The sequence below is a fragment of the Hemibagrus wyckioides genome, linkage group LG19, assembly GCF_019097595.1.
Source record: "Hemibagrus wyckioides isolate EC202008001 linkage group LG19, SWU_Hwy_1.0, whole genome shotgun sequence".
Lineage (NCBI taxonomy): Eukaryota > Metazoa > Chordata > Actinopteri > Siluriformes > Bagridae > Hemibagrus > Hemibagrus wyckioides.
The window spans coordinates 1,262,058-1,285,699 of NC_080728.1; the positions used below are offsets into that span (position 1 = coordinate 1,262,058).

At 41.9% G+C, this 23,642-nt stretch overlaps 1 protein-coding gene and 1 long non-coding RNA gene across 5 annotated transcripts in view; one reads left to right on the forward strand and one right to left on the reverse strand.

Annotated features, from left to right (window-relative positions):
* The window catches only part of pde3a (phosphodiesterase 3A, cGMP-inhibited), a 36,840-nt gene extending 14,111 nt beyond the window's left edge, over nucleotides 1-22,729 (forward strand). Inside the window, exons 2-15 of one of the 4 annotated variants that reach the window (XM_058416864.1) lie at nucleotides 6,768-7,019; nucleotides 9,450-9,610; nucleotides 11,078-11,139; nucleotides 11,241-11,472; nucleotides 11,893-11,966; nucleotides 12,481-12,662; nucleotides 12,820-12,957; nucleotides 15,482-15,593; nucleotides 15,672-15,785; nucleotides 16,052-16,251; nucleotides 17,035-17,238; nucleotides 17,323-17,484; nucleotides 18,807-19,083; nucleotides 19,218-22,729. In XM_058416864.1, the coding sequence (XP_058272847.1) occupies nucleotides 6,768-7,019; nucleotides 9,450-9,610; nucleotides 11,078-11,139; nucleotides 11,241-11,472; nucleotides 11,893-11,966; nucleotides 12,481-12,662; nucleotides 12,820-12,957; nucleotides 15,482-15,593; nucleotides 15,672-15,785; nucleotides 16,052-16,251; nucleotides 17,035-17,238; nucleotides 17,323-17,484; nucleotides 18,807-19,083; nucleotides 19,218-19,474 (2,427 nt within the window). In that variant the 3' untranslated portion in view covers nucleotides 19,475-22,729. Of the gene's footprint in view, nucleotides 1-6,767; nucleotides 7,020-9,449; nucleotides 9,611-11,077; nucleotides 11,140-11,237; nucleotides 11,473-11,892; nucleotides 11,967-12,480; nucleotides 12,663-12,819; nucleotides 12,958-15,481; nucleotides 15,594-15,671; nucleotides 15,786-16,051; nucleotides 16,252-17,034; nucleotides 17,239-17,322; nucleotides 17,485-18,806; nucleotides 19,084-19,217 lie in introns of all 4 variants that reach the window. The other 3 variants (XM_058416863.1, XM_058416867.1, XM_058416865.1) reach the window with 3 other exon arrangements.
* LOC131369971 (uncharacterized) lies at nucleotides 191-6,772 on the reverse strand. Its single transcript, XR_009207359.1, has 3 exons — nucleotides 4,178-6,772; nucleotides 4,014-4,057; nucleotides 191-2,949 (listed from the first exon to the last, which is right to left on the reverse strand). It is a non-coding gene; the product is annotated as an uncharacterized LOC131369971 (long non-coding RNA).
* Nucleotides 22,730-23,642: the final 913 nt, after the last annotated feature.

The window sequence follows — 23,642 nt, forward strand, 5'->3', positions numbered from 1 at the left end:
GTGGTTTACATAGCTTCTTATATTTGGAAAAAACCCACTTCACGAGGTGCCCAGGTCCAATACATGTTTCAGATTGGCTTCTGGCTTTATAAGAATGTTAAAGAACACAGCAGGTCTTTATTTGTTTGAAACAACATGCACTTTAATTCCTATTTACAGTAAACACATCCTGGTTACTGGTGTTATTTATTGCTGACACATTTTCCTCTCGTTTTGTCAAATGATCTCATCAGTAATGACCAATTGGGCCGCTATCCGTTTATGAAAGCCACAATCGACCAATCAAAACCATAAGTCATCATTCTCTCTCTTTTTTATTCCCAGCTGCAGAAACGACTGTGAGTAGCGTGCCCGATATAGGTCAAGAGCAGCCCTAGATTAGTCTGAGTAATTGTGTGCATCAGTTTGAAACAGTGTCAGGTAACAGTGAGAGTGGAAAAAAGGTATGTAGTCATACCTCCTGTGGACCTTGGACTGTCCTGCTACTATGCTTAACTTGTAGTTCTATGCTGAAATATCCAGTGCATAAAGTTGATGTGATACTCATAAGAGTAAGGGAAATCAGTGTGTTAGCTCCATGTGTTGTGGCTACGGGGTTTAGGAAATGCTGCCAGTGGCCATCTCTCCAGTGGAAACAAACGGCAGGATTCCTTCGCTGCCACTTATTGGTGCCAGGCCCTAGTACACAAGCCAAGTATTTACTATTCATCCAAAATGAAGTGGTGCACACTTCTGTATGACACTGGAGTACAAATTCCTTTCCTGTGGTCTACTGTCCGCCATTTTCTCGTCTCGTTCCAATACTTTTAAAACTCTTCTACTGTGCTTTTTCCTGTCTTATACTGCACTAAAAAGACTAAAATCGCAGTTAAGTGATTGATATTGTTTTTTCTTCAGCTAGCAAACAATGGCCCTCTGGTGTCATAAAGCCTTTATTTGTCACATATACATTACAGCACAATGTAATACTCTTTTTTCACATGTCCAAGCTTGTTAGCTACATTGGGTCAGAGCACAGGGTCAGCCATGTTACAGCCCCTGCAGCACAGAGGGTCAAGGGTCCAACAGTGGCAGCCTGGTGATATTGGGGCTTGAACCCCTGTTGTTCCAATCAGCCACCCAGATACATAAGCATTGAGCCGCATAGGAAGAGAAACCAGTGTGTTAGCTCAGTGTGTTCGAACACTGAACATCTCATTTAGTATTAACTGAGTGTTTTTTGGGAATCCCTACATTTGATGCTGCTGCAGAAAGGATTTCAAGGCCTCCAGATACATAGATCCTTTTCCCTGCGTGTGTAAAATGTGACTGATTGGAGAGCCACACCTGTATGGGCTGCATACATTAAAGAATTCATGTGTGTGGAGGTTTGAGATGAATGGTGGTGTTTGGCGTGACTGAGTGAACAGGAACAGGTGAATGTAGAGGGGTTGTTGAATGCTTAGCGGACAACGGTTGGGATAATGGGGAGAGTGAGTAATAGGTTATTTGCAAAGACGGTGATAGAGAGAAGGGCTGTTGTCCATGTAGGAGAATGACTGGGAGTGTCCACATACTGAGTAAGACTGAGCGAGAGTGTCTGTGATCCTTCACAGGGCGAGAGAGAGAGAATCTGTGATCTGACAGATGAAGAAAGAGCATCTTCTCTGCTTCCAAATGGGAAGAAAGAGTATCCACAATCCTTCAGAGACAGGGACAGACAGTCCAAAAATCTCAGAGGCTGCAGTACTTCAAAGGGAGAACGAGAGAACCTGTGATTTCAGTAGTAAGTAGCAGCACAACCCCAACTGAAAGCCATTGGTTCCCAAAAGAGGAGTCCCTACTAAGAGAAACTGCTGTCTGGATTGACCTGTTAGTCAAATGTTTTGTGACGAACTTCAACCCTTCAGCCTTCATATCTAATGATAGGTCTGTTTTGTGTACCAGTCTTCTGGATTTTCTAAAATTAGTAAATTCTTTTAAAAGGAGCTCATTGAAACAGTGATGAAGACAGTGGAATGTTCTTCTTGGAAAGCTGATGGGCAGAGATGTGAGTGATATCAAGTCAATTTTGCATTGCTGCTCTTTATGAAAGTACACTCAAGGCTCCAGTTTAAAGCAGGCTTCTCAGCTTCAGGTCTGTGGATTAGTTTCCTATAACAACATGCCCCATCCTGTTTTATTCTCTGCGTATCTGTGGAAAAGGTCATCCCTGAACCTGGTTTCATCCTTCATCCCATGCGTAGTCTAGTCACAGTCTCCTAGACTGTGTGTTTTTAGTATCGCTACTAAGCCGGATGTGACAGCGGAAAGAGCTGCGACCTTTCAACCACAAGTCCTGACTTTTCAAGAAATGCGAGTCCACCCTTCCTACGAGGCTGCAAGATAAAAACGAGATCAAGCGTGCACCGTGACAAGCCCAGAATGCTTTTCTTTTAAACATATCATGAATGATTTTTGAGAAATGGAATTTTTCACCTGTTCTGCCACTTACATTGCCTTTAGATAAACGATCGCTTTTAGATAGATTATTTTTAGATCCGAAAATAATACGGCTCATTTGAGCTGCGAAATGAAACAGCACGGATGAAACACAGAGTGTTTCAGGAGCATGTGTTGATTGGGGAGATGTGAAGGTAGGCTGCACCGGTTGTATATAATCTGCAGTGTGTTGTAAAACTGCCTGCTTGTTGGTTTTGAGGTTGATTAAAACACTGTATGTGATTTTTATTGCACTCATAAGGTCAGGACCCTCTTGAGAACCGTTGTGGCAGTGCAGCTGAAGAAACTGCACTCGCTTGGCCCACAGCCACTTAGATGTCAAACGTGACTCTAATGTGACGGGCAGACTCTTCTCATCCAGGCTCTCCAAAGCTTCTATTCCTTACAAGGCCCTGCTGCAGGAGCGCATACACTGCATGAGTTGATGCTGTTGTCCACGCCCCCTCTCACTCACCACCTCGAAGCAGCCTAGAGAGAAACAAGGGCAAGGGGAGGGAGGAGAGAGAGAGAGTGTGAGTGAGCACGAGAGAGAGAGAGGTAGTGAGGCACAGAGTGAGTAAGAGCAAAAGAAAAGAGGCAAAGTCTTTTAATAGACTAAGAACAGTTTGACTGAACATGTTGTCCTTAGTTGATTTGTAAAGGGTCATGTTGTTAGGGAAAGAAGAATAAATGCGATGCATTATTTGCTAGCTTTAGCTCTACCCTTGTCCGGCTTTAAGGAACTGCCATGTTTTTCTTGACACTTTAACGGTAAGCCGGCCAAGTGAAGGGAGGTGTTGGAGTTGTTTAGATTAAAGAGTCTTAAATGGGCACACATGGAAACACAAGGAGCCGAAGCTCCAACAATTCACCTTTTCACAAGCACAAGGCAAACTTGTCAACCTAGCCTACCATATTTACGGCCTGAGATCGTAGTGATTTTGATATACAATGCTGGGTGGTCCGGTATGGGTTCGAGAGAGGCGGAATGTTTACGACCATATGGTCACCTATGACTGTGCAAAGGGGTAAGAAAAGACAGCTGTATGGAAGTCAATAGCCCATATGACTGCTTTGGTTTTTGCTCTGCTCTCACCTGCACAAGGTTTAGCCAAGTGTGATACACACATTAAACTGCCTGTCTTTAGTATTTCTATCAAAAATGCTAGCATAAAGTTACTAGCATATCTCATCACTAGCACACTATCACTGCGTTTCTGTTATCCATGCAAAAAATGCAAAGAATTTCCATTTCGCCACAGAGTTCAGCTGCTGTGGTACATATTATTTTGTGTCATGGTGTATGGATTATTAAAATGTTTTCATGTCATGTGATGGCAGCAAATGATTGCAAAAGTATAGTGTAAAGAATGCAAAAGTGGATACTAATTTAGATTATAGCTGCATGAAAGTTTTTTATACCTCTATAAACTAATAATATCAAATTAAATGGGCTCCCATTTATGGAGTTGGACTTCCACTGAGTTTGTCTTCCTGGTAGAGGAGTGGAACAGTGTTATAGCTTTGGAAAAGTCATCAGTGTCTATGGTTACCTTCGGAAACTGGCAGACTGTCCTTAGCTCTGAGAGGCCAGGGTCTGTAGAGGAGATGTAGGTTAGAGAATGGATTTGAACAGGTAGTAAGGAAGTAATGGACAGATAAATTTGCATGAAACACAGCAGTGCAGTTTTGCTGTGTGTTGAGGAACTTTTCCTACCTTAGATACTGAAGGTTGCTTTGTTTTTGTGACCACTGTCTCTATTCATTCAAAAACAGCTTGGTGGCATGTAGTACCCTGTCCCCTCGAACCTGTCTCTGGACCCTTAAGGGAGATTTGGGATGTGGTATGGAAGCTGTGGAACACTTCTCTCCCTTGACATCCAGCCAGTGCACAACAGCAAGAAAATCTATAAAACTATTGGACAAGCCAAGTATCACTAAATATTTATAATGAGCACCAAGGGTACTAAAAGTCTTATTTACTTTGAGACCCTAACATATGTGCACCAGATGGTATACGCTGCACTGGTCAAGTTGGTGAAAACAATGATTCATCTAAGCAAGTCAAAGGTTGTGGACATGACAGGCATGGATCATTTATTCCCAAAGGAAACCTCTTTCAATGCAACCAAATGGTTTTAGAGCAAGACCAAGTGCCCAACAGCTCTGGGACAGGTGTACCAACTGGAATGGTTCAAGCACTAGCAAAGTGTTTGCTCCTTAGCTCCATACTTTGCTCTTTAGGATGACTTGCTGGTACAAGATGGTATCTACAATTGCAGATTGTTATTTATGAACAACTCTTCTTTGACTAAATAACAGAAAACAACCTTTATTTCCAAAAAAAACCTTCTCAAATTGATTTTTTTGGCTTTTTTTTTTTTTATATTATCCTTTCTATTTTGGAGCCTATCCCTGTGTGTTTGACACAATTCCTGGTTTAAATTGTCACTTATACATTACAGCACAGTGAAATTCTTTAGTTTTTCACATATCCCAGCTTGTTGGGAAGTTGGGGTCAGCGCGCAGGGTCAGCCATGGTACAGCCCCTTGGAGCAGAGAGGGTTCAGGGCCTTGCTGAAGGCCCAAACAGTGGCAGCTTGGCAGTTCTGGGGGTTGAACCCCTGATGTTTTGATCAGCAATCCAGAAGCTTAACTGTTCAGCCCATACAGGTATGGTTTTCACAGCAAAGGATGAGCCATTATTCATAGTCTTTTAGTCCTCATTGTTGCTTATAATGAACAGAAAGGAAAAATTGTCTGAATGGTTTTTTTCTGCGATGAAAAGTATAGTCGTAAAGATACTTCATTCTTCGTCTGCATTACAGCTGCAGCAGGATTCAGAGCCTCAGTGCTGCTCTTCTCATGAGAACACCTCCTTCTGCAGGATGGTGGAGGTATAGCAGTTGAATGAGCTGATCAGGAAAAATATAGAGATTCATTAACAATGAACTGACTTAGCTGATTTGGAAGTATAAAATATAACTAAATGGCATGGCTGTTAATAACATTTTATTTAGATTGAAACATATTTGGAGTAGAACCCAAATGTTACCTTGCAGCATATATTCTCAAGCGGTGTTGTGACAGCACTAGGTCACACAGTGTTCCAGTGAACTGACAGGAATGAGAGTGGCTCTATCATCTCAAATATTACAGATAAAATATAACACAGACTATCATTCAGTTGAGACTCACTCACACCAGAAAAAAAGAAGGTTCTTCCACTTTCTCACTGGAATTATTGGTGCGAAGTTATTTCACCATTTTCTCATCACTCATGATAAGGGTTAGCATCATTCGGATATAAAATGCTAGCCACTGTAGAAAATAAGAAGCAAGAGGCTGATGCAGGCTCAAGCATATGCATTAAGCCAAAGCTCTTCATCAGGATGTCTTTCAGCTGTCAGGAGGTATAGGATCAGACATGGCATATCAGACTCGGGCAGGCAGATTGGCCATTAGGAAGCCCATGTGGCTGAGTGCTGATAGAAGGAACAATAGGACCTAAGTGTGTTTCTGTGCTGCTGTGGTGTGATTGTTTTTCTGTAAACTTTTTTTGTTACTGTATATATGTACAATAGACAAGAAGGAAACATTTATAACAGAAAGCATCTTCATCACTGGAGCTCTTTCTCTGATTCAGACTCACTTGCTTGTCTCCTTTTTAAATGAACTGTTGTGTAACTGATTTCTTTTTCATAAGCTTCTCTTGATTGATTTTACACATTTACTCCAAATTAATGTCGCTGCTCTTAAAACAATTAACACAGCCAGCTAAGCCCACTCTTATCTTGGCCAAACAGTTTCTGCATAATGAGCACAGCATTTTTCTCTGGTGGAAATTTCACTCTATTTGTTGAGGATTTCATGAATTTAGGATACTTGTGGTGTTGTATGGCTTCAAGACAGCATTGTGTGCCACAACACCAGTGGTTAAAATTTCAGCAGACATGGTGATGTTTTCTCCCTGATGACCAGGGACACTAAGTGTGGTCATATTCTTCAATTATGAGATTGTAGCCAGCTTCATCAATGTACAGCCACTCAAAATGAGTAGCATTGCTATCCAACTCCAGAATCATCCAGAATAAAAAGAACACAAGGTGCAATAAGTTAGTGCTGAAAATACCTGATATATTAAAGTTCTAGTTGGTTATATAAAGTTTGTGGAAAATTATGCTTGCAATTTGACATCCATTTAGGACAAAGTATTCAGATGTTAATTGTTTTGAAAGCAGTGACCTGACTTTGGAGAAATGTGCTTCACACTTTGTTCTTTTCATTCTCTCTCTCTCTGTTTGTAGTCCTCAGGCACCAGTGTGATGGTGGACATTGCAGTGATGGGTGAAGCCCATGGACTAATCTCAGACCTCCTGGCTGACCCATCACTGCCTCCAAACACCTGCAGCTCATTGAGAGCTGTCAGCAAACTGCTCAACACGCAACTCACCTTTCAGCCGCTCCACCACCGCTCACGCATCAACCCTCTGCTGGTTTCCACTGATGGACACCCCTGCACTGACTTTGAGGAGGGTCTTGAGAAGGCTATCCCTAAGGTACATGAAGTTTACATGAAGTCCACACCCTCATGCAGCATCTCGAATTGGCTGAGCCATGCATGTGTCCGAGAAGTTGAAATTAAATAGATAAACTGCTGTTTTGTAAGTGATGTAAGTGAAGTGGAAATAGTGTTCCATTCATACAAAGGAGTAGAGACTCTGCTGAATTAAAGTGTTTACAGCTGGGAGCTCCTGAGTGACTGGAAATGAACAGTGATCGCTCTATCATTGGGAGATCATGCGTTGGAATCCTGATGATGTCACAGCAAAATTGGCCAATCAGTGGCATCTGTGAGCTCATGGGTGCAGAACAGGGGCGTTGGTGCTTTTATTAGCAGCCGTTTGAAAAGAAGAGGTTTGGCTAGCTTCACATGTCTCTGAGGATTAGCCTTCACCCTCCCTAGCTGGTGGTAGAGAATTTGAAGATGACCAAAGTGGGAGCAAAACAGAGGCAAAAACATGGCTACAAATAACTTACACCACTTTTCTCCTCTCTCTCTCTCTCTGACATCCACAGCCACAAAAATACATGTCCTGTTTCTCATCAGAGAAATAACATAGCCTCGAATGAAGCAGATAGTGACTTATATTATTAAAGAATTTAGCACTTAAGATTATATCAGGATAAACACACATAGTACAGTAAGATCAAACGGCTCTCAATCTCTGCTCCACATGCTACAGTAAATTCAGCAAACAAAGATGTTTATTAAATCCCTTTCATTAAACCAGGACTTTAAGTATGTCACACAGCACTGAACACTGATCTTAAACAGACCACTGCAAGTCATCCGGCTTCCCAGAGTCCACCGACAGTTGAGCTTTTAAATCTAGGATGAATTTAAGGTGATGTTTTGGCAGTCGGAGTGAAGAAAAACATGAACAAGTCTGGATCCCTAAGAAGTGTTTTATCTGTCATCTCTGCAGCTGTGTCAACATGGACATCTTGGAAGGAAACAGGGTGAAAATTTGGAATCAATGTACTTGAGAAATACGGTCATGCTAACACAATTCACACAAGGTTGCAAAGAGCAGAAGCTGTTTTTACATTCCAGGGTGGCTTACATCCTGAAACCTGAAATGCAGGTAGCGGTACAAAAGCAGTGTTTGTTGAGCTATTGGAAGCATTTCTTCATTCAGCCAGAGGAGATGATTTCAAAACTAATGTTGAATTAGCTTGTAGTATCCTGGCCTATTATACCATCTACAAGTCTACTCACAGTAGACTTGCAGTATGATAAACATTTGCACTGGGGACACACTGATATCTCACAGTGCTAAAACACTTATCAGCAATGTTTGATATAAGTCAGACCTGCATCTAAAAATGGCTCAGAAACCCAGGGTGATTCACTGATTGGCTTTAAATACGGAAAGTCTCTCACCCAGTGAAGAGACCAAAAATGAAAAACATTTAAAACCACTGACAGGTGAAGCGAATAACATTCATTCTTTTGTTATGATGCCTCCGGTCAATGGGTGTCATTTGTTAGGAGGCACCTGAATGGTTAGTTCTCAAAGTTGGTGTTTAGGAAGCAGGAAAAATTTGCAAGAATCTAAGCAAGGACTTTGACAAGGCTCAAACTGTGATGTCCAAAACAGCAGGACTTATGGGGCGGTTCAGTGGTTAGTACATACCAACAGTGCTCTAAGGAAGGTGAATCGGTGAACTCGAGACAGGAAGCCCAAGGTTTACCAAGAACAGAACAGAGTCTGCACTGAGCACAGACTCACCAAATCTGGACAGATGAAGATCAGATTGAATATCATAGCCTGTTCTAATGAATCTGGATTTCTGCTGAGCCACACCGATGGCAGGGTCAGAATTTGGCAATTTTTGTAATTTAGAAGAATTCCAGAATTTTAGCCCTGACTCTGACCTCAAGACCACTGAACACCTTTGGGATGAACTGGAACTGGTCTCCTCAACATTCCACCACCAGTGTCTGATCTCATTAATTCTCTTATAACTGAATGAACACACATCCCCACAGCAAGGCAATCTTGCAACATCTTTTGGAAAGCCTTCCCAAAAGAGTGGAAGCATCAAAACTTGGCAAGGTAGCAACAAGAAAGATAAAATCAATACTTAGGAATGATGTCCTGCATCTCAGATTGATGTCCTAGAGCAGCCCTCCAGCTAGACACAAAGCCATGTAGGTTCAAAAGTAATTGATGATTAACAATAGGCTTTACAAATAACACCAAAATCAAAAGGTGTTCACCAGGTAAAAAGATCATTTGGGTGGCCATCTTTTTAACTTTAAGGACACCAGACCTTAGCTGTGGAGTGTCTCAGGTTTTGCAGACACATTTGGTACATTTTAGCTTATGATTTGTTCATCAACCTCCCTGAAGGAACAGAAACAGGTAAGAACAGGTAAGACCAAGCAACTGCTGGATAAGTTTGACTTGTTTCTCTTCCAGCAGCGTTCAAGACGGAGTTTGCCTTCTGGGCCTCTTCGGCGCATTTCCTCTTCCTGGACAACTACCACCTCTGCCACAGGGCTTCCCACCATTGAGCCAAGCTTGGTCAGGCGAGACCACAGTTCCACCATCAAACCCGTTCATGACTGTCCCTCCAGCAGGTACTCCACTAACTACAATTCGGATGTGTTATTAGCAAAATGTGAATCACTGGCCTGCTCTGCCACTTCCTTAAAGAATGTTTTTTTTTAGTTTATGTTCTCTGCCCCTTACCTTGAGCTCTAGGAAAACACATTTGATCCAAAGAATCTTTTCCTAAGCACTGGATAAATTCAGGTATCTTGTATTTCCCAGGTGGCAAGGTTTGAATGTATTGATTGATAGTATCCAAGGCATGTCATTCTATAGATCTATAGGTCAGGAGCATCACTGGGCCAGTGTTGAGCACTTGTTCTCCCCCACATTATGTGATTTCATCTTGGAACTACAACCTCCATTGGTTCTTGCTCTGACCAGAGGGCTACTAAGGCTACTAGGCAAACCCAAAGTGGAAAATATTTCCAATGCTTTAAAATAAGAACGTCTACCAAATTAATGTTACAGAGAAGACTCATATCCTAAAGTGTTTATATGAATGAGTAAAGTTGCCAAGTTTAGGGAAATAAGGAAATCTGCAAGGTGATATTCTCTTCCATGATATGTTGGAAGATCATTCCTAAACAGTTGTGACAAAGATTTAGATCCAGGAATAGAATCCAAGTGAAGGTTTTATATCAAATGTGCCAAAGTCAAACTCCAGACACTCCATGTTTTAAGTCATAAGCCATTTTTCTAGTCCATGGTGTATCTTCTAATCTGTAGAGAGGCTAATATGTATAACCCATTTTCATGCCCACTGATGCAGATGGTAACCAGATATCCAGTCATTTCTCATTTCCAAGCACGGTTCTGGAGCACTGTGCAGTAGCCACTGCTGACTTGTTTGTTCTGATTTGTTCTGGATAAAATACTGGTAGCTACTTTGTTTATGTTGAAATATGGTGACTTTACATCCACAAAAAAATGAGTTGAGTGAAATAGGTCATCTGAGTTCAGAGAATCCTTGCTTCTATGCTAACTGAGGCACCGACATGAAGGCAATTTCAGAGTCCTGTGCTGGCAGATTTTGAGATCCAAACCGCTGTAACGCTGTTCCACCCAGACACATTCATTATTAACCACAAAAGCAGTAACTGAGTAAGACCAGGAAGACTGTTTTCACCCAAGCAAATTAGCAATATACTGCCACTAAGTTACACCTAAACAAGTTTGTATTTTTATTCTTAAAAAAACTCTTTTATTACATACTATTTCTCTACAGGCTTCTTTCTTTCCTCAGCCCTCACTTAGGAGGATGAATCAGTGACCTATTCAATAATTCCACAATTAGTGTGAAGGCCAAACATAGAGGCAAGGATTTGGGGGTTATTGGGACATAGCAAGCTGCTTGAAAGACTTGTGGAATATAAAGCTGTATTCACTGGGTACTATGTATATGTGTGTCTGATTGTTTGATTGTGATTTTGTTTTCCTCAGTTAGTAGTTTGATGAATAGTCATTTGTTTCTTGCTCACTGTCTCTGATTGCAGGCCCATGTCTGCCTCCCACATCACCTCAGCCCCCAACTACCTCTACAACAAAGTCAGGCAAGGTAACCAGTGTGTGTGTGTGTGCGCGTGTGTGTGTGTGTGTGTGTGAGTGAGTGTGTATGTGTGTGTTATATTTAAGACAGTGTGTTCATTTGATCAGTAGGTTACCATCCCTTCAGCAATTCACCCATGGCCTCACCTTGCCACTCGCCTCCAGTCCAGGGAACCTCAGTGAACAGCCCCACCAATAAGCTGCCCTCCATGGACCTGCCAGATACTGGGGCCCTTCAGGGCAATTACCTCTCACCAGAGACCTTTCACCGAGCCTTAAGCTGTAACTCCCCCAGTTCCAGAAACTTCCAGCCACACTGGACTCTCCCATTACTCTGTAGCAGGTAAGACACGTTAACTGAGCACTACCTCATCTACTGAACCTCAGGAAAATGCCTGAACCTGATTAGATTCTCCTTAACAAGATGGATATTAAGTAAACTATTTAACCTTGTTCGGTGTGTAGCGCCTGTGTTCGTGTAAAGGTATCAGTGTCCTAGTGCCCTTGACCTATAATGAATCTTGGGTACAAAGAAGCAGTTCTGTCAGCACTGCTGATTTACACAGCAGACCTGCAATGCCTGTTGCAGATAAGACGAGTACACCATGTTACATGAGACAAGAACGTGATCAGTTAGCCAGAGAGGATGTAGCTAGGTTTCAACGGCCAAATATCACTTAGCGAGCGTGTATTAATAGATCACAAACCTCCAAAAAGATGTGTCTTTCTCCTGATGCAGTCCACCTGTTCTGCTGTCTTACAGCTGTGGAAGGCCATACAGCAAAGCGTGGCATGGGCAGGAATCTCCAGACAAAGCTGATAAAACTCAGCTTTCAGGTAGTCATTTTTTAATGGGCTTTTATTCTGCATTAGTAGTACAGTACCAATACTGGAAAAAAATATTGAACACTTTTGCCTGCATTTCTGATGAGGCACTTACACATTAAATACTGTATATTTATATTTTGTTATAAGTCTAGTGGCTAAAGTCAGATAGCTAAAAGAACATTGTCTATTAATGACTGAACAAGCACTTTTTCATTATTTATAACAGTAATATTGAAAATCTGCCATGATTTTTAATAGTCACACTTTTATATGAATTGTTAAGGCATCGAAAATATTTACAGATCAATTCAGCTAAGAACTGAAAAGTACAGAGGCTTTATGTAAGCAATGAGGAAGAAGTGGATAACATGGGAGAGGGCGGCCTCTCATGGTGAGCTGGTGTAATGTCCATGTAGCATGTGGTTTAAGCAAACAGCACTAAGTGTGAACATGACGTGGAGTTAGACAAACAGTAATCTCAGGAAACAACACATGGTTTCTCACTGTGTCTTGAATCACCCAGATGATCCAGCAGTGGTGTCTTCTGACTGCGACAGCACCTACGAAACCATCCACAGTGACAGCAGTGATTTTGCACAGAACGAGGAGGATGGAGAGGCTCGGAGACAGCCCTACAACATGCGGGAGCTTTGCAGGACATTGCAAGCAGAGACCCTTCTCTTGCATACGTTACTACCATCAGAGGTGATTTTGAATGAAACCCTCACTGTCCATTTTAAAGTTTTAAGGTGGACATTGAATTTTTGTTGTGTTCTTTTACACATGTGTATAGTATGCATATATTACTGTTCAATTTTCAGTTGTAGAGTATTTCATTAATAACCCCATCTTATGTTTTAAGAACAAACCAATTCTAGCCCCTGAACCATTGGTGATGGAGGGCCTGGAGCCTCTAATGAGTCAAATCAACAACTGGAACTTCCCAATATTCAGCCTGGTGGAGAAAACCAATGGGAAGTGTGGTCGCATCCTAAGCCAGGTGAGAACTGAAAGGTACACGAGAGATAAAAAGCACCTAGTGCATAGACACACTGTTTATCCAGAGACTACATCATTACCATAATAAAGGAAAAGATCTGCAAAGTAAAAGTGAATAACCACAATAACTGCTGTGTAACAGACTAGTAGGGTTGCAAAGATCTGCTCCAGCACTAATCTGAGCCCTGTAGTTTCATCCAAAATATTAAAACGAAATATAATGCATTGTTGCAGATTTCTAATAATGAAAACAAAACACTGGAATTATTGCAACGGCTTTAGTAGCTGCTGCTGCTTCTCCTAAATCCATTAGACATTTTCTTGCTTTTAATGAAAACTCCTAGCTCCTAGCTGTTTTGTAGCAAATTTCCCCAAAATGCTGAAGAATTGCTAGTTTAACATGCTGAACTGCACTAGACAATACCACACAAGTTAAAACTGAAGTCCATTATGGAAAGCCTTGAGGCTTTGTTTTCACAACCTAGTTTCTGTTATTCCACTAGGGGGCAGAAGAGAGCAATTAACGTCCCTGCTAAGACTACATACTAATGATATGTGGCTAAATATGCTGCAAACATTGGCTCTTAGTGTTGAGGGTCTTTTCCATGTAGAAATGGATCAGCTACATATTTCACTTCACAGAGATAAGTGAAAAGAAACTAGCAGTCTTGAAAGAATGGAATATTTTGGCAGCATTCCCATGAGCATTATTGTAACAGCTGTTAAAGCTGCAGACTGAAGAGAGAGTAGATATCATCTGTCTCTGAAAACATTAGTAAACAGCTGAAAGATGGATTGAAGACATTACTGCCTTTTTAGGGTCTTTTATATTGTTGAATCAATATCAAATGAAGCTGGGTTGAAGCACAGGTATTGGGTTAAACTGTGGTGAGTCTGACTGTCTGGCTGGACAGGTATTGGGTTATATTGGGCTGAGTCTGACTGACTGGATGGACCAGTAATGGGGTAGACTGGGGTGAGACCATCTGGAGAGGTATTGGGTTATACTGGGGTAAGTCTGACTGACTGTCTGGAGAGGTATTGGGTTATACTGGGGAAAGTCTGACTGACTGTCTGGAGAGGTATTGGGTTATACTGGGGTAAGTCTGACTGACTGTCTGGAGAGGTATTGGGTTATACTGGGGTAAGTCTGACTGACTGTCTGGAGAGGTATTGGGTTATACTGGGGAAAGTCTGACTGACTGTCTGGAGAGGTATTGGGTTATACTGGGGAAAGTCTGACTGACTGTCTGGAGAGGTATTGGGTTATACTGGGGAAAGTCTGACTGACTGTCTGGAGAGGTATTGGGTTATACTGGGGTAAGTCTGACTGACTGTCTGGAGAGGTATTGGGTTATACTGGGGAAAGTCTGACTGACTGTCTGGAGAGGTATTGGGTTATACTGGGGTAAGTCTGACTGACTGTCTGGAGAGGTATTAGGTTATACTGGAGTGAGACTGACTGACTGGCTGGAGAGGTATTGGGTTATACTGGGGTGAGTCTAACTGACTCGCTGGACCAGTAATGGGGTAGATTGGGGTGAGACTGACTGGCTGGACAGGTATTGGGTTATACTAGGGTGCGTCTGACTGACTGGCTGGCTGGAGAGGTATTGAGTTATAGTGGTGTGAGTCTGACTGACTTGCTGGACCAGTGACTGGGGTGACTGGCTAGTGATTTTGTGCAAATAAAATTGGACAATCATTGGTGTAAAAGGCCAAAGCAGTGTATGATCCAGATTGGATACTCGACCTTGGCCTTACGGTAGCTATTACATATCATGTGAATGTTCTGAACAAGGCCGAAACTCCCTTATCACACCCTTATCACTGTTATTATGATGGCATCAAATTTGTGCTTTCAGATGTTTATATGCATGTGTTCATTGAGTATCCTTCAGATAAAGGCACTTGACAATATGTTGATGTTTTATTAGTCTCTAATCGGATACGAGTGCAATGTGAACATTTACCGGGAATGTTCTCTGCAGAAGGAAATCCACGCCTGTGTTTTTTTTTCTGGTGAACTGTGCTATTTATGTTTCTGTGTGATGTGAGCCTGGAGCCTGGAGCAGGCTTGACTGGGACTCCCTCCCCTGAGATTCAGATGAGTTCTGTCATGATAAAAGAAATGTAAGCACCTAATAACTGTCCTTGAGACACTACATGGGCTTGCAGAGCTCAGCCTGGGGACTGATAGATCTGCCGTGCCATGCTGCGCCTTCTGATGGAAACGTGCTATTCTTACCATATACCCACAGTGTGCGCTAACAAGGTAGTCATGTGTGTGTCATTAAGTGTAAAAAAAAAAGGTGCTGTTGCTGATCCACACTTCACACCAGCATGACACTCTACACAGATGTGCTGGAAATAGCCGACTACTCAGTAATCGAGTGGTGGTGCTATTGTACAGCTCAGTGAATTGAGATGTAGGAGACTTTGGCACTGCAAATTCTCTTCTGATCTTGCCATCAACCAAAATAGCTAGTTATGATTAGTCTCTAATCTCCACCTTTGTGCTGTAGATGTCTTACAGGCTATTCGAAGATACCGGTCTCTTTAAACTCTTCAACATCCCCGTGAAGGAATTCATGAATTACTTCCATGCCTTGGAGAACGGTTACAGGGACATCCCATGTGAGTAAGAGCAGGAAAGCATTAACAGATAGAACTGTGGTAGCTTGGTGGTGTAGCTTAATCTCTCTTTCATTTCAGATCACAACAGGATCCATGCCACAGACGTCCTCCATGCAGTCTGGTATCTTACCACACAGCCTGTGCCAGGCTTACCTTTACTGGCTCACAACTCGATATCAGTCAGTGATTCAGGTAAGAATAATTAGCATGGTAGTGTGATGTGACTCAGTAACACAATGCAAATAATCTGTTTTGATCAAAGTTTAGATTATTTACTTTATGTATAATGAACACACACTCAGGAGCATGAGTAGGTTATGAAGGTTTTTTTCTGAATTTATGGAATCGTGTAAACGCTTAAACAAGCGATTTACTGTATATAAATCCAGTACTATCCAGCTTGATGTGTGGTTTCCCCTTTGCTTTACTAGATTTTTTCTTTCTGCTCCTTTGTGCAGATGCTGTCAGTGGGATCAGTCATGGGAATGCGGATTATCTGTTCTCTAAGACTTATCCCAAAACGGAGGATGGCTATGGCTGTCTTGCGGGGCTTATACCTGCCTTGGAGCTGATGGCACTGTATGTGGCAGCTGCCATGCATGACTACGACCATCCTGGTAGAACCAACGCCTTCCTGGTGGCCACCAGTGCTCCACAGGTCTGTCCTCAACTGTATCTAATGCAGTTTCTGAACATGAATTTCCAAATCTAAATCACCATAGAGAGACAAGTCAGAATTTCAGATAGTTGCATATCATATAATGTGATTCCAGAAGTTCAGAAAGGAACCCATTCTAACAGAGCTTCAGTCCTCCATTGTAGGGTGCCGTGGCTAGCAGAAGCCAGTCCTAAATGTAAGGTACTCAGTAGACACTTACTCTGAGAGCATAAGGAAAGTGATAAGAGACAAATCAACCAGTTTTGGGCAGGTATATGTACCTACATGGTGATGCATGGTGGTGGTAGCATTAGAGTTCTTCTCAGAGGCAGGGACAGGGAGACTGGTCTGAATTTGAGGATGCAAAATCCAGAGAGATCCTGCAACCCCGGTCTCCTTAGCCTGAAATCATGAAGATGAATGGAGCAGCTAGAGAGGAAGAGAGGATTCACAGTGGTAGAAGTGTGTCAGGATCAGGCAGCGGGAGACCATGTACAGCTCTATAGACCCTGTAGAGACGTTGTGATCAGAGTGCAAGCAGGGACTCCAGCGGGGCCTGGCTATGAGCGAGGGTCTGAAAATAAAATAGTGATGACATCAAGCTCAGTCAGCCTACAAATCTGCAGTGTAGATTTTTACAAAATGCCTGAATAAATGATTTCAAACTCTCCTAAACACTAATTGGGAGGCTGCTGTGTGTTTAAATGAGTGCTGTAACTGCATCCTGTTGTATTAATAGAAACACAGACACAGTTAAACAACTGTTTTTTTTTTCTTGTGCAGGCAGTGCTGTACAACGACCGCTCAGTTTTGGAGAATCACCACGCTGCCTCTGCCTGGAATCTGTTCATGTCCCAGCCTGAGTACAACTTCTTGGCCAGTCTAGACCACGTGGACTTCAAGCGCTTCCGCTTTTTGGTTATCGAGGCCGTTCTGGCCACTGACCTGAAAAAGCACTTTGACTTTTTGGCGGAGTTCAACGCCAAGGTGACGTCTTACTCTGCTTCCTCAGTGCAGGTGAATCCTAAACAAGACGCTAGATTTTCACTTGAACTTGTCGTTTGTATCCAGGTGGGACATGAAGGCTGCTCAGGTATCGACTGGTCCAATGAGAACGACCGGCTTCTGGTCTGCCAGATGTGTATCAAGCTAGCGGATGTTAACGGGCCTCTGAAGCACAAAGATCTTCATCTTCAGTGGACAGAAGGGATTGTCAACGAGTTTTATGAGCAGGTACACAACACATTCATGCACCAGCTCTCCTGATTCCTGGAAATCACGAGGGACTCTGTAATCCCGTCCATGCCGAGTTCTTGGTGTGTAATTGGAGTAATAATACAGATGTCCTTAGCAACAAGTTGGTGCATCAATAATACTGACCCAGAGTCACTCGAGAAAAGCAGGGACATGTGGTTTCCTGGCAACCAGCTTGGTCCTTTCCAGCAGTGCTGAAGATAATGACTTTACAACTGTACTGGTGGCAGCAATAGACACTAATTAATGCACTAAATAGACTCAGAGTGTGTGTGTGTGTGTGTTCATTTCTTTAACACCCCTCCAATAGGACACAGCCTAGTTACAGTAGATATTAAGTAGTTTGTGGGAGAAAAGGTGCTGCAGTTGTGTACAGAATGAAGAAGATGAGCGTTTTGTCAGGACCCTATCTACAGCATAATCTCTCTCTTTCTGATTCTCTCTCTCTCTCTCTCTCTCTCTCTCTCTCTCTCCCTTTCACTTACTCTTCTTGAATGATTCATTCTGTTCCACATGACATAACAAAGCACATCATACATGATGGCCTTTTTGAAAGACGTTGCCACTGGTTGCCATAGCAACAGCAGGCCTTGGCAGCCGGGGTTCATTGTTTATGCGTGAACGTCATTTCAAAAAATGCAGGATATTCATTTCTCAGCAATTTCTCCGATTAAGGCCGATGTTAAATGGTCAGATAGTACAGCTCTGTGGAAGCACACACACCCACACACACACACACATTTTGCTAATATTACACTCAAAATTTTGCATATATCAGGTTTTTGTCAAGTTTAGAATTTATTTTTACCTGGATATTTATCAGCTTTGACCTGATTTTTTTTTTTCAGAAAGAGGAGAGTGTTTCAAGCCTCATGTAATTAAGATAATAGGTTGTAACCAGAGAACACACAGCAGCGGGTGGGATAAAGAGAAACACGTGTCTTAATCATCAATATACAAAACAACCAACTAACTGTTACTCAATAAAAATCTCCTAACTAGCTTATGAATTCATAACAAGAAATTTGTAGCACATTAATCGCTTGTTTAGTTGAGGAGGTCTGGGGTTCAGTCTGTGTTCCAGTTCATCCCAAAGGGTTGAGTCGGAGTCAGGGCCCTGTGCAGGACACTCCAGTTCTTCACTCCAACCTTCACCTCCACAACATGTCTTCATGGAGCTGCTTTGTGCACAGGGACATAGTCATGTTGGTTGTGATAGTCAGGGGTGCAGATACTTTTCACATTCACATGAGACCAGTTTCCTTAACAGTGAATGTGTCTCTCTTTGCACTATGTATCAGGGTGATGAGGAAGCCAGCCTGGATTTACCCATCAGCCCCTTCATGGACCGTTCAGCCCCCCAGCTTGCCAAGTTGCAGGAGTCTTTCATCACACATATCGTGGGGCCGCTCTGCAGCTCCTACGACGCGGCAGCCCTCATGCCGGGCCGGTGGGTGGAGCCTCAGCCCAGTGAGGTTGGAGAAGGGTCTGGTGCCGAGGAGACCGATGAGGAAGAAGAAGAAGAAGAAGAAGAAGACACAACTGAGGAAGACGCCTCCACCAACTCGGATCATTCCCGTACGTTAATACATTAATCCATTTCCTACACATGTTGTGTTGCCAAGTCTGTCGTAATCAGTGTTTATTTCAGATAGCTAGCCGTGCAATAGTTGAAGTAAATGTATGTTTAATATTTTTATTATCTATTGTAGAGAAACTGATGCCCAACATGCGACAGAAAGTCTTCTGTCAGATCACCCAGCACCTTTTGGAGAATTATGAAATGTGGAAGAAGGTCATTGCTGAGGAGGCCCAAAGCCAAACCAAGCCGAACAAAGCCTCCGAGCCGATCCTGGCCATTCGTGAAGAGGAGGAGGAGACAATCAGCAAGGATAAGGAGCAGAAAACTAAGGAGGAGGAGAAAGATCAGCAATATGAGGCATCAATAGATGATGAACAGACTGAATAAAGGAAAGTAACAGGAAACGATTAAGAAATATCAGGAAAACTGAACATCAAGACACAAGCTGTAGAAAAACATTGGAGAGGGAAAAAAAAACTAGCGAAATGGGATGAAGATCAGGAATCTGATCTAGACTAGAATACTGTCACAAAGCCTTTATTTCCAAACAAGACTCCTGATAAACGGTTGCCAGCACATCACTACGACACAACACTGTAGATTCTTTAGGTGAACACCTTCGTGGAGGAAACAGGGTGGGCTTTACGGCAATCCCGTGAGATCTCTAACACCAACAACAACAACAGGCTCCACTCTTCTCCAGAACTACTTCCATGACCGGGGTCTCCATGATCTGCACTTTTGTTTATTAGTCTATTCATTTCAACAAGTATTCAGTGAAGAAGTCCTTCTTGAGCTTGGGGAAGGACACCCTCAGATCATCTGTACGGAGGAAAGCATGCACCACACGTCTAACACTACTTATCTAACCCTTTTCTCTCTCTTCAGTTTAAAGTGTCTGTCCTTTTCTTCTGTTCGCCTGTGGAAGTGTCCTTCCTCCACAGCTTCCTCACCTGCCTGCATGGCTTTGCAGGTTGAATGTTCCAGTGTTTGTCCTTCCTGTTTCAGACGATCCAACAGCACTGTAAATACTGTCTAGCATTTCATCCCTTTTTCTGAGTGGAAAAAAATCTCTTTTTTTTAGTTAGTTTATAAAGATGTTCCAGCTCCAGCTCTGTTCCTCTTTATATCTGTGTGATTTTTGTACCATGTGATTTTTTCAAGATGAAGTATGCATCGCTTATTAAACCCCCCAGAGTCAGGACACGGCACTTCTGTGTGTTTGCCCCACACTTTCAGTCGTTTCATGCATCTTGAATAGCACCGTATATCCATGTAGGGATTATATACATCGAAATTCAAATGTAAACGCACCCTGGTTGGTTTTTGAAGTTTGCCTCAATGCTGATATGGATTTCTTTCCCTTCCGAGAAAACAGACATAATGCACTCGTGCTAAACCCACGCTCCAGCCATGTAGCTCCGTAACCTGAAGCAGACTGACCGCCACAGCAGTTCACGGATGGTGCGAATTCCGTAGCCGTAATTCAGCTCGACGCTTAGTTAAGGTGCTAATGCCATGGCGTAGTCGGCACTTTGGTTTAGTTCAAAATTCCTAAGCGTAGATTTGCAGCAGCATAATGTACAGCCAGCACTTCAAGCAATACTGACACGTAACTGTAGACCGATGGTAGTTTTATGATTACCATCATATTATTATTATTATTACTATTATTATTATTATTATTATGACAATGACAATGAAGTCGGGCGTGATATATATAAATATAAATCTATATATTTTTTCACAGTGCAGCTGTTTGTGCCAAATATTCCTTCAATAAAAACAACTGCGTTGTCCAAGCCTTTTTTATGGATAATAAGGTACCTGAGTGAGTGAGTGAGTGAGTGACTAAAAAAAAGAAAAAATGCATTAGATCACACAAACATAACTGAGGAGGTGATGCTGAAAGTTTAATAGGAAAGTTTTGATAACAGCATAGAAAAACACTCACTACAGTATATCCTGATTAAAATAGCTCTATACAAATTTCTGCACTAAAATATGAGCATTAGCTCCTCAATGCTGTTTGTAATATCACTTTTTTTTGTTTTGCAGTAGAGTGAATCCTCGTCTTTATGTTACACAATCTGACCAATCTGACCTGACCATCACAGCATACACGGTATATACTCATAAGATGAACTGGAACTGGAGTCTCCTTCAACATCCTCACCGATGATCTAGTGGGAATCTGGAGCTTGTTCTAGCAGGATATTGATGCCTGATGGTCAGGGGTGCACATACTTTCGGACGTTCTCTAAGTCTTTTATAATATTTAGCCAATATTCTCCCACATCTCAGTCTCTAACTTAAGCCTATTGCTTCAGTGTAGAACTTTCCGGTTGATTATCCCAATCCTTCAGCGTCTCTCCATCCTTCTGCTGATAAGATCTGACGTACTTCCATACACAGGATGGTGACCTTGTGTGTGGAGTCTCACTGAGGTGTTAAGACGTCACGTACCCCCCACCCCCACCCCCACCCCCGGCAGAGTGACGTCCCTGAGATCAGTCTGCCCCCAACAAGGTCATTTTTTCCTTTTATCTATCCGTTTGCGTTCTTTTCCAGCTCTTACGTTTGAATACGGCAGCATTTGTAAATACTGATACTTTCTATCCTGCCTGTACACACTGTTTTATACGGTCGCCGAATTTCCTTCCAAGCTCTCACTGTTTTATAATGGGAAATTGTTTTTTTTTTTCTTGGAAGGTAATTTATGAAACAGATTTGATGTGTAAACGTTTATATTTCCGTTCCCCATATACGTACGTGTAGTAGAAGAGCACGGACTCGCTAGAGTATAAAGTTCCTCCTATGTTAAACTCATGGCTCATGCATGTGGTTAGATAGAGACACTAGGTAGGCAGGGACAGAATTTTGTTTTCTTTGTATTTCCGGTAAATTTCTTCCGCCGTCCTGCATGTGCCTTTTCGGATATTCCTTCTCTTTTATGATTATTCCACAAACTCCTTCCTCATTTCTGTCTGCCACCAGAGACGAACGAACGAATGATGTACACGCTGTTTCTATTCAAGCGAATCAGGATAAATAAAATAATTTATCCAGTCCGGGCACAACATCCTGTTTTTCAGTAACGTGGCATGTTCACATGAGATCATCGTTTGTCTTCTGTCAATCTGTCAGCGTTTATCTTTAACATATATGCATCTGATGGTGGTGGTGGTGGTCATTGTGCACTCTTCCTTCACCAAAAGAAATACGTACCATTCCCACTCTCTCTACGTGATCAGTGAGACACGTTTTTATATGTGATGGGTACCTCACTGACCGAAAAAAAAACAAAACAAAAAAAGCCAAAAAAAAATTTTCTCACTAGTTTGTTGCACTTAAGACATGTAGCAATACCTATACAAAAGGGAGCTGTACAATTCACCAGTATTTGTGAAGTAAAATATTCATATTGATGTCTTATTGTTCCATTTTGTACAAAAAAAAACACAATATTGTTCATGGAGGGCATGGAGAAGACGAAATAAGGAAATGTCTTTTTTTTTTTTGGAATAAACATTATTTATTTTTAATGTTTTCTAATTTTAATCACTTATCCTTGTAGCTCCTCTATGGCCAGAAAATGCTGGAAGTGCCTCTTGGTTTAAAAAAAATGTATTATACAAGAAATATATACTGATATTATTAGACTTTGTCACATTGTTTATGTTCTGTGAATACAGTTTAATGCTGTATTAAATGTTGTGATATTCAGTGTCTGGGGTTTTTCTCTCCTCATTTCAAAACACACCCACACTGGAGATAAAGAAAGAGGAACTCTTTCTCCATCAACGTTAGAAAAATAACACCATGTTGGAGAGAAATGTTCAGGAGGGATGAAGGAAGTGTGAATCTAGACCCTACAACCTGACACTCCAGACCAAAATATAATTATAATATCATTTAAATCTTTTCTCCTGTTTCCACTTAAAACTCTTTTTAATTGTTTTTTTTTTCATCTCTTATGCTATAATTTCACTTTTAACATAAAGCAAAGTATGGATAACTAGCCAGCGAAGACTAACACTAAAAGAGGCTAAAGGAATGACCTGAGGATTGAATTAGCCGTAACCATGGCAACGCCACAGAGGAAAGTCAGGCAGAAGCGTCGCTGGGATTCATTGAATCATCTAATCAAATTCAGACAGTTAGAGACACCTAAATAAATGGAGCTTACTCACTTGCTAACATGACGTTTGCTAGTCATTTCATGTAGCGTTCTTATACCTGGGGCAGTTTTGTGGGGGGAAGTTGTGAACTTACAGAGTCTGGGGTATTACTGTAATGAAAGTAACTTGGGATATCAGAGAACTGTTGCTTATTTTAATTAGTATATATGCTGAATTAACTTTAAAGCTGCCTTACTAGCCACCTTATTACACAGGCATAACTAACACAGTGAAGAAAAACTGAGAATGAGAGGCAGAAAGTTGAGGTGTGAGTAAAGTGGCTCAAGTGGTTAAGAGTTGTTGATCTGAAGCTCAGGGTTCAAACCCCAGCACTGCCAAGCTGCTACCGTTGGGCCCTTGATGCAAAGCCAAGC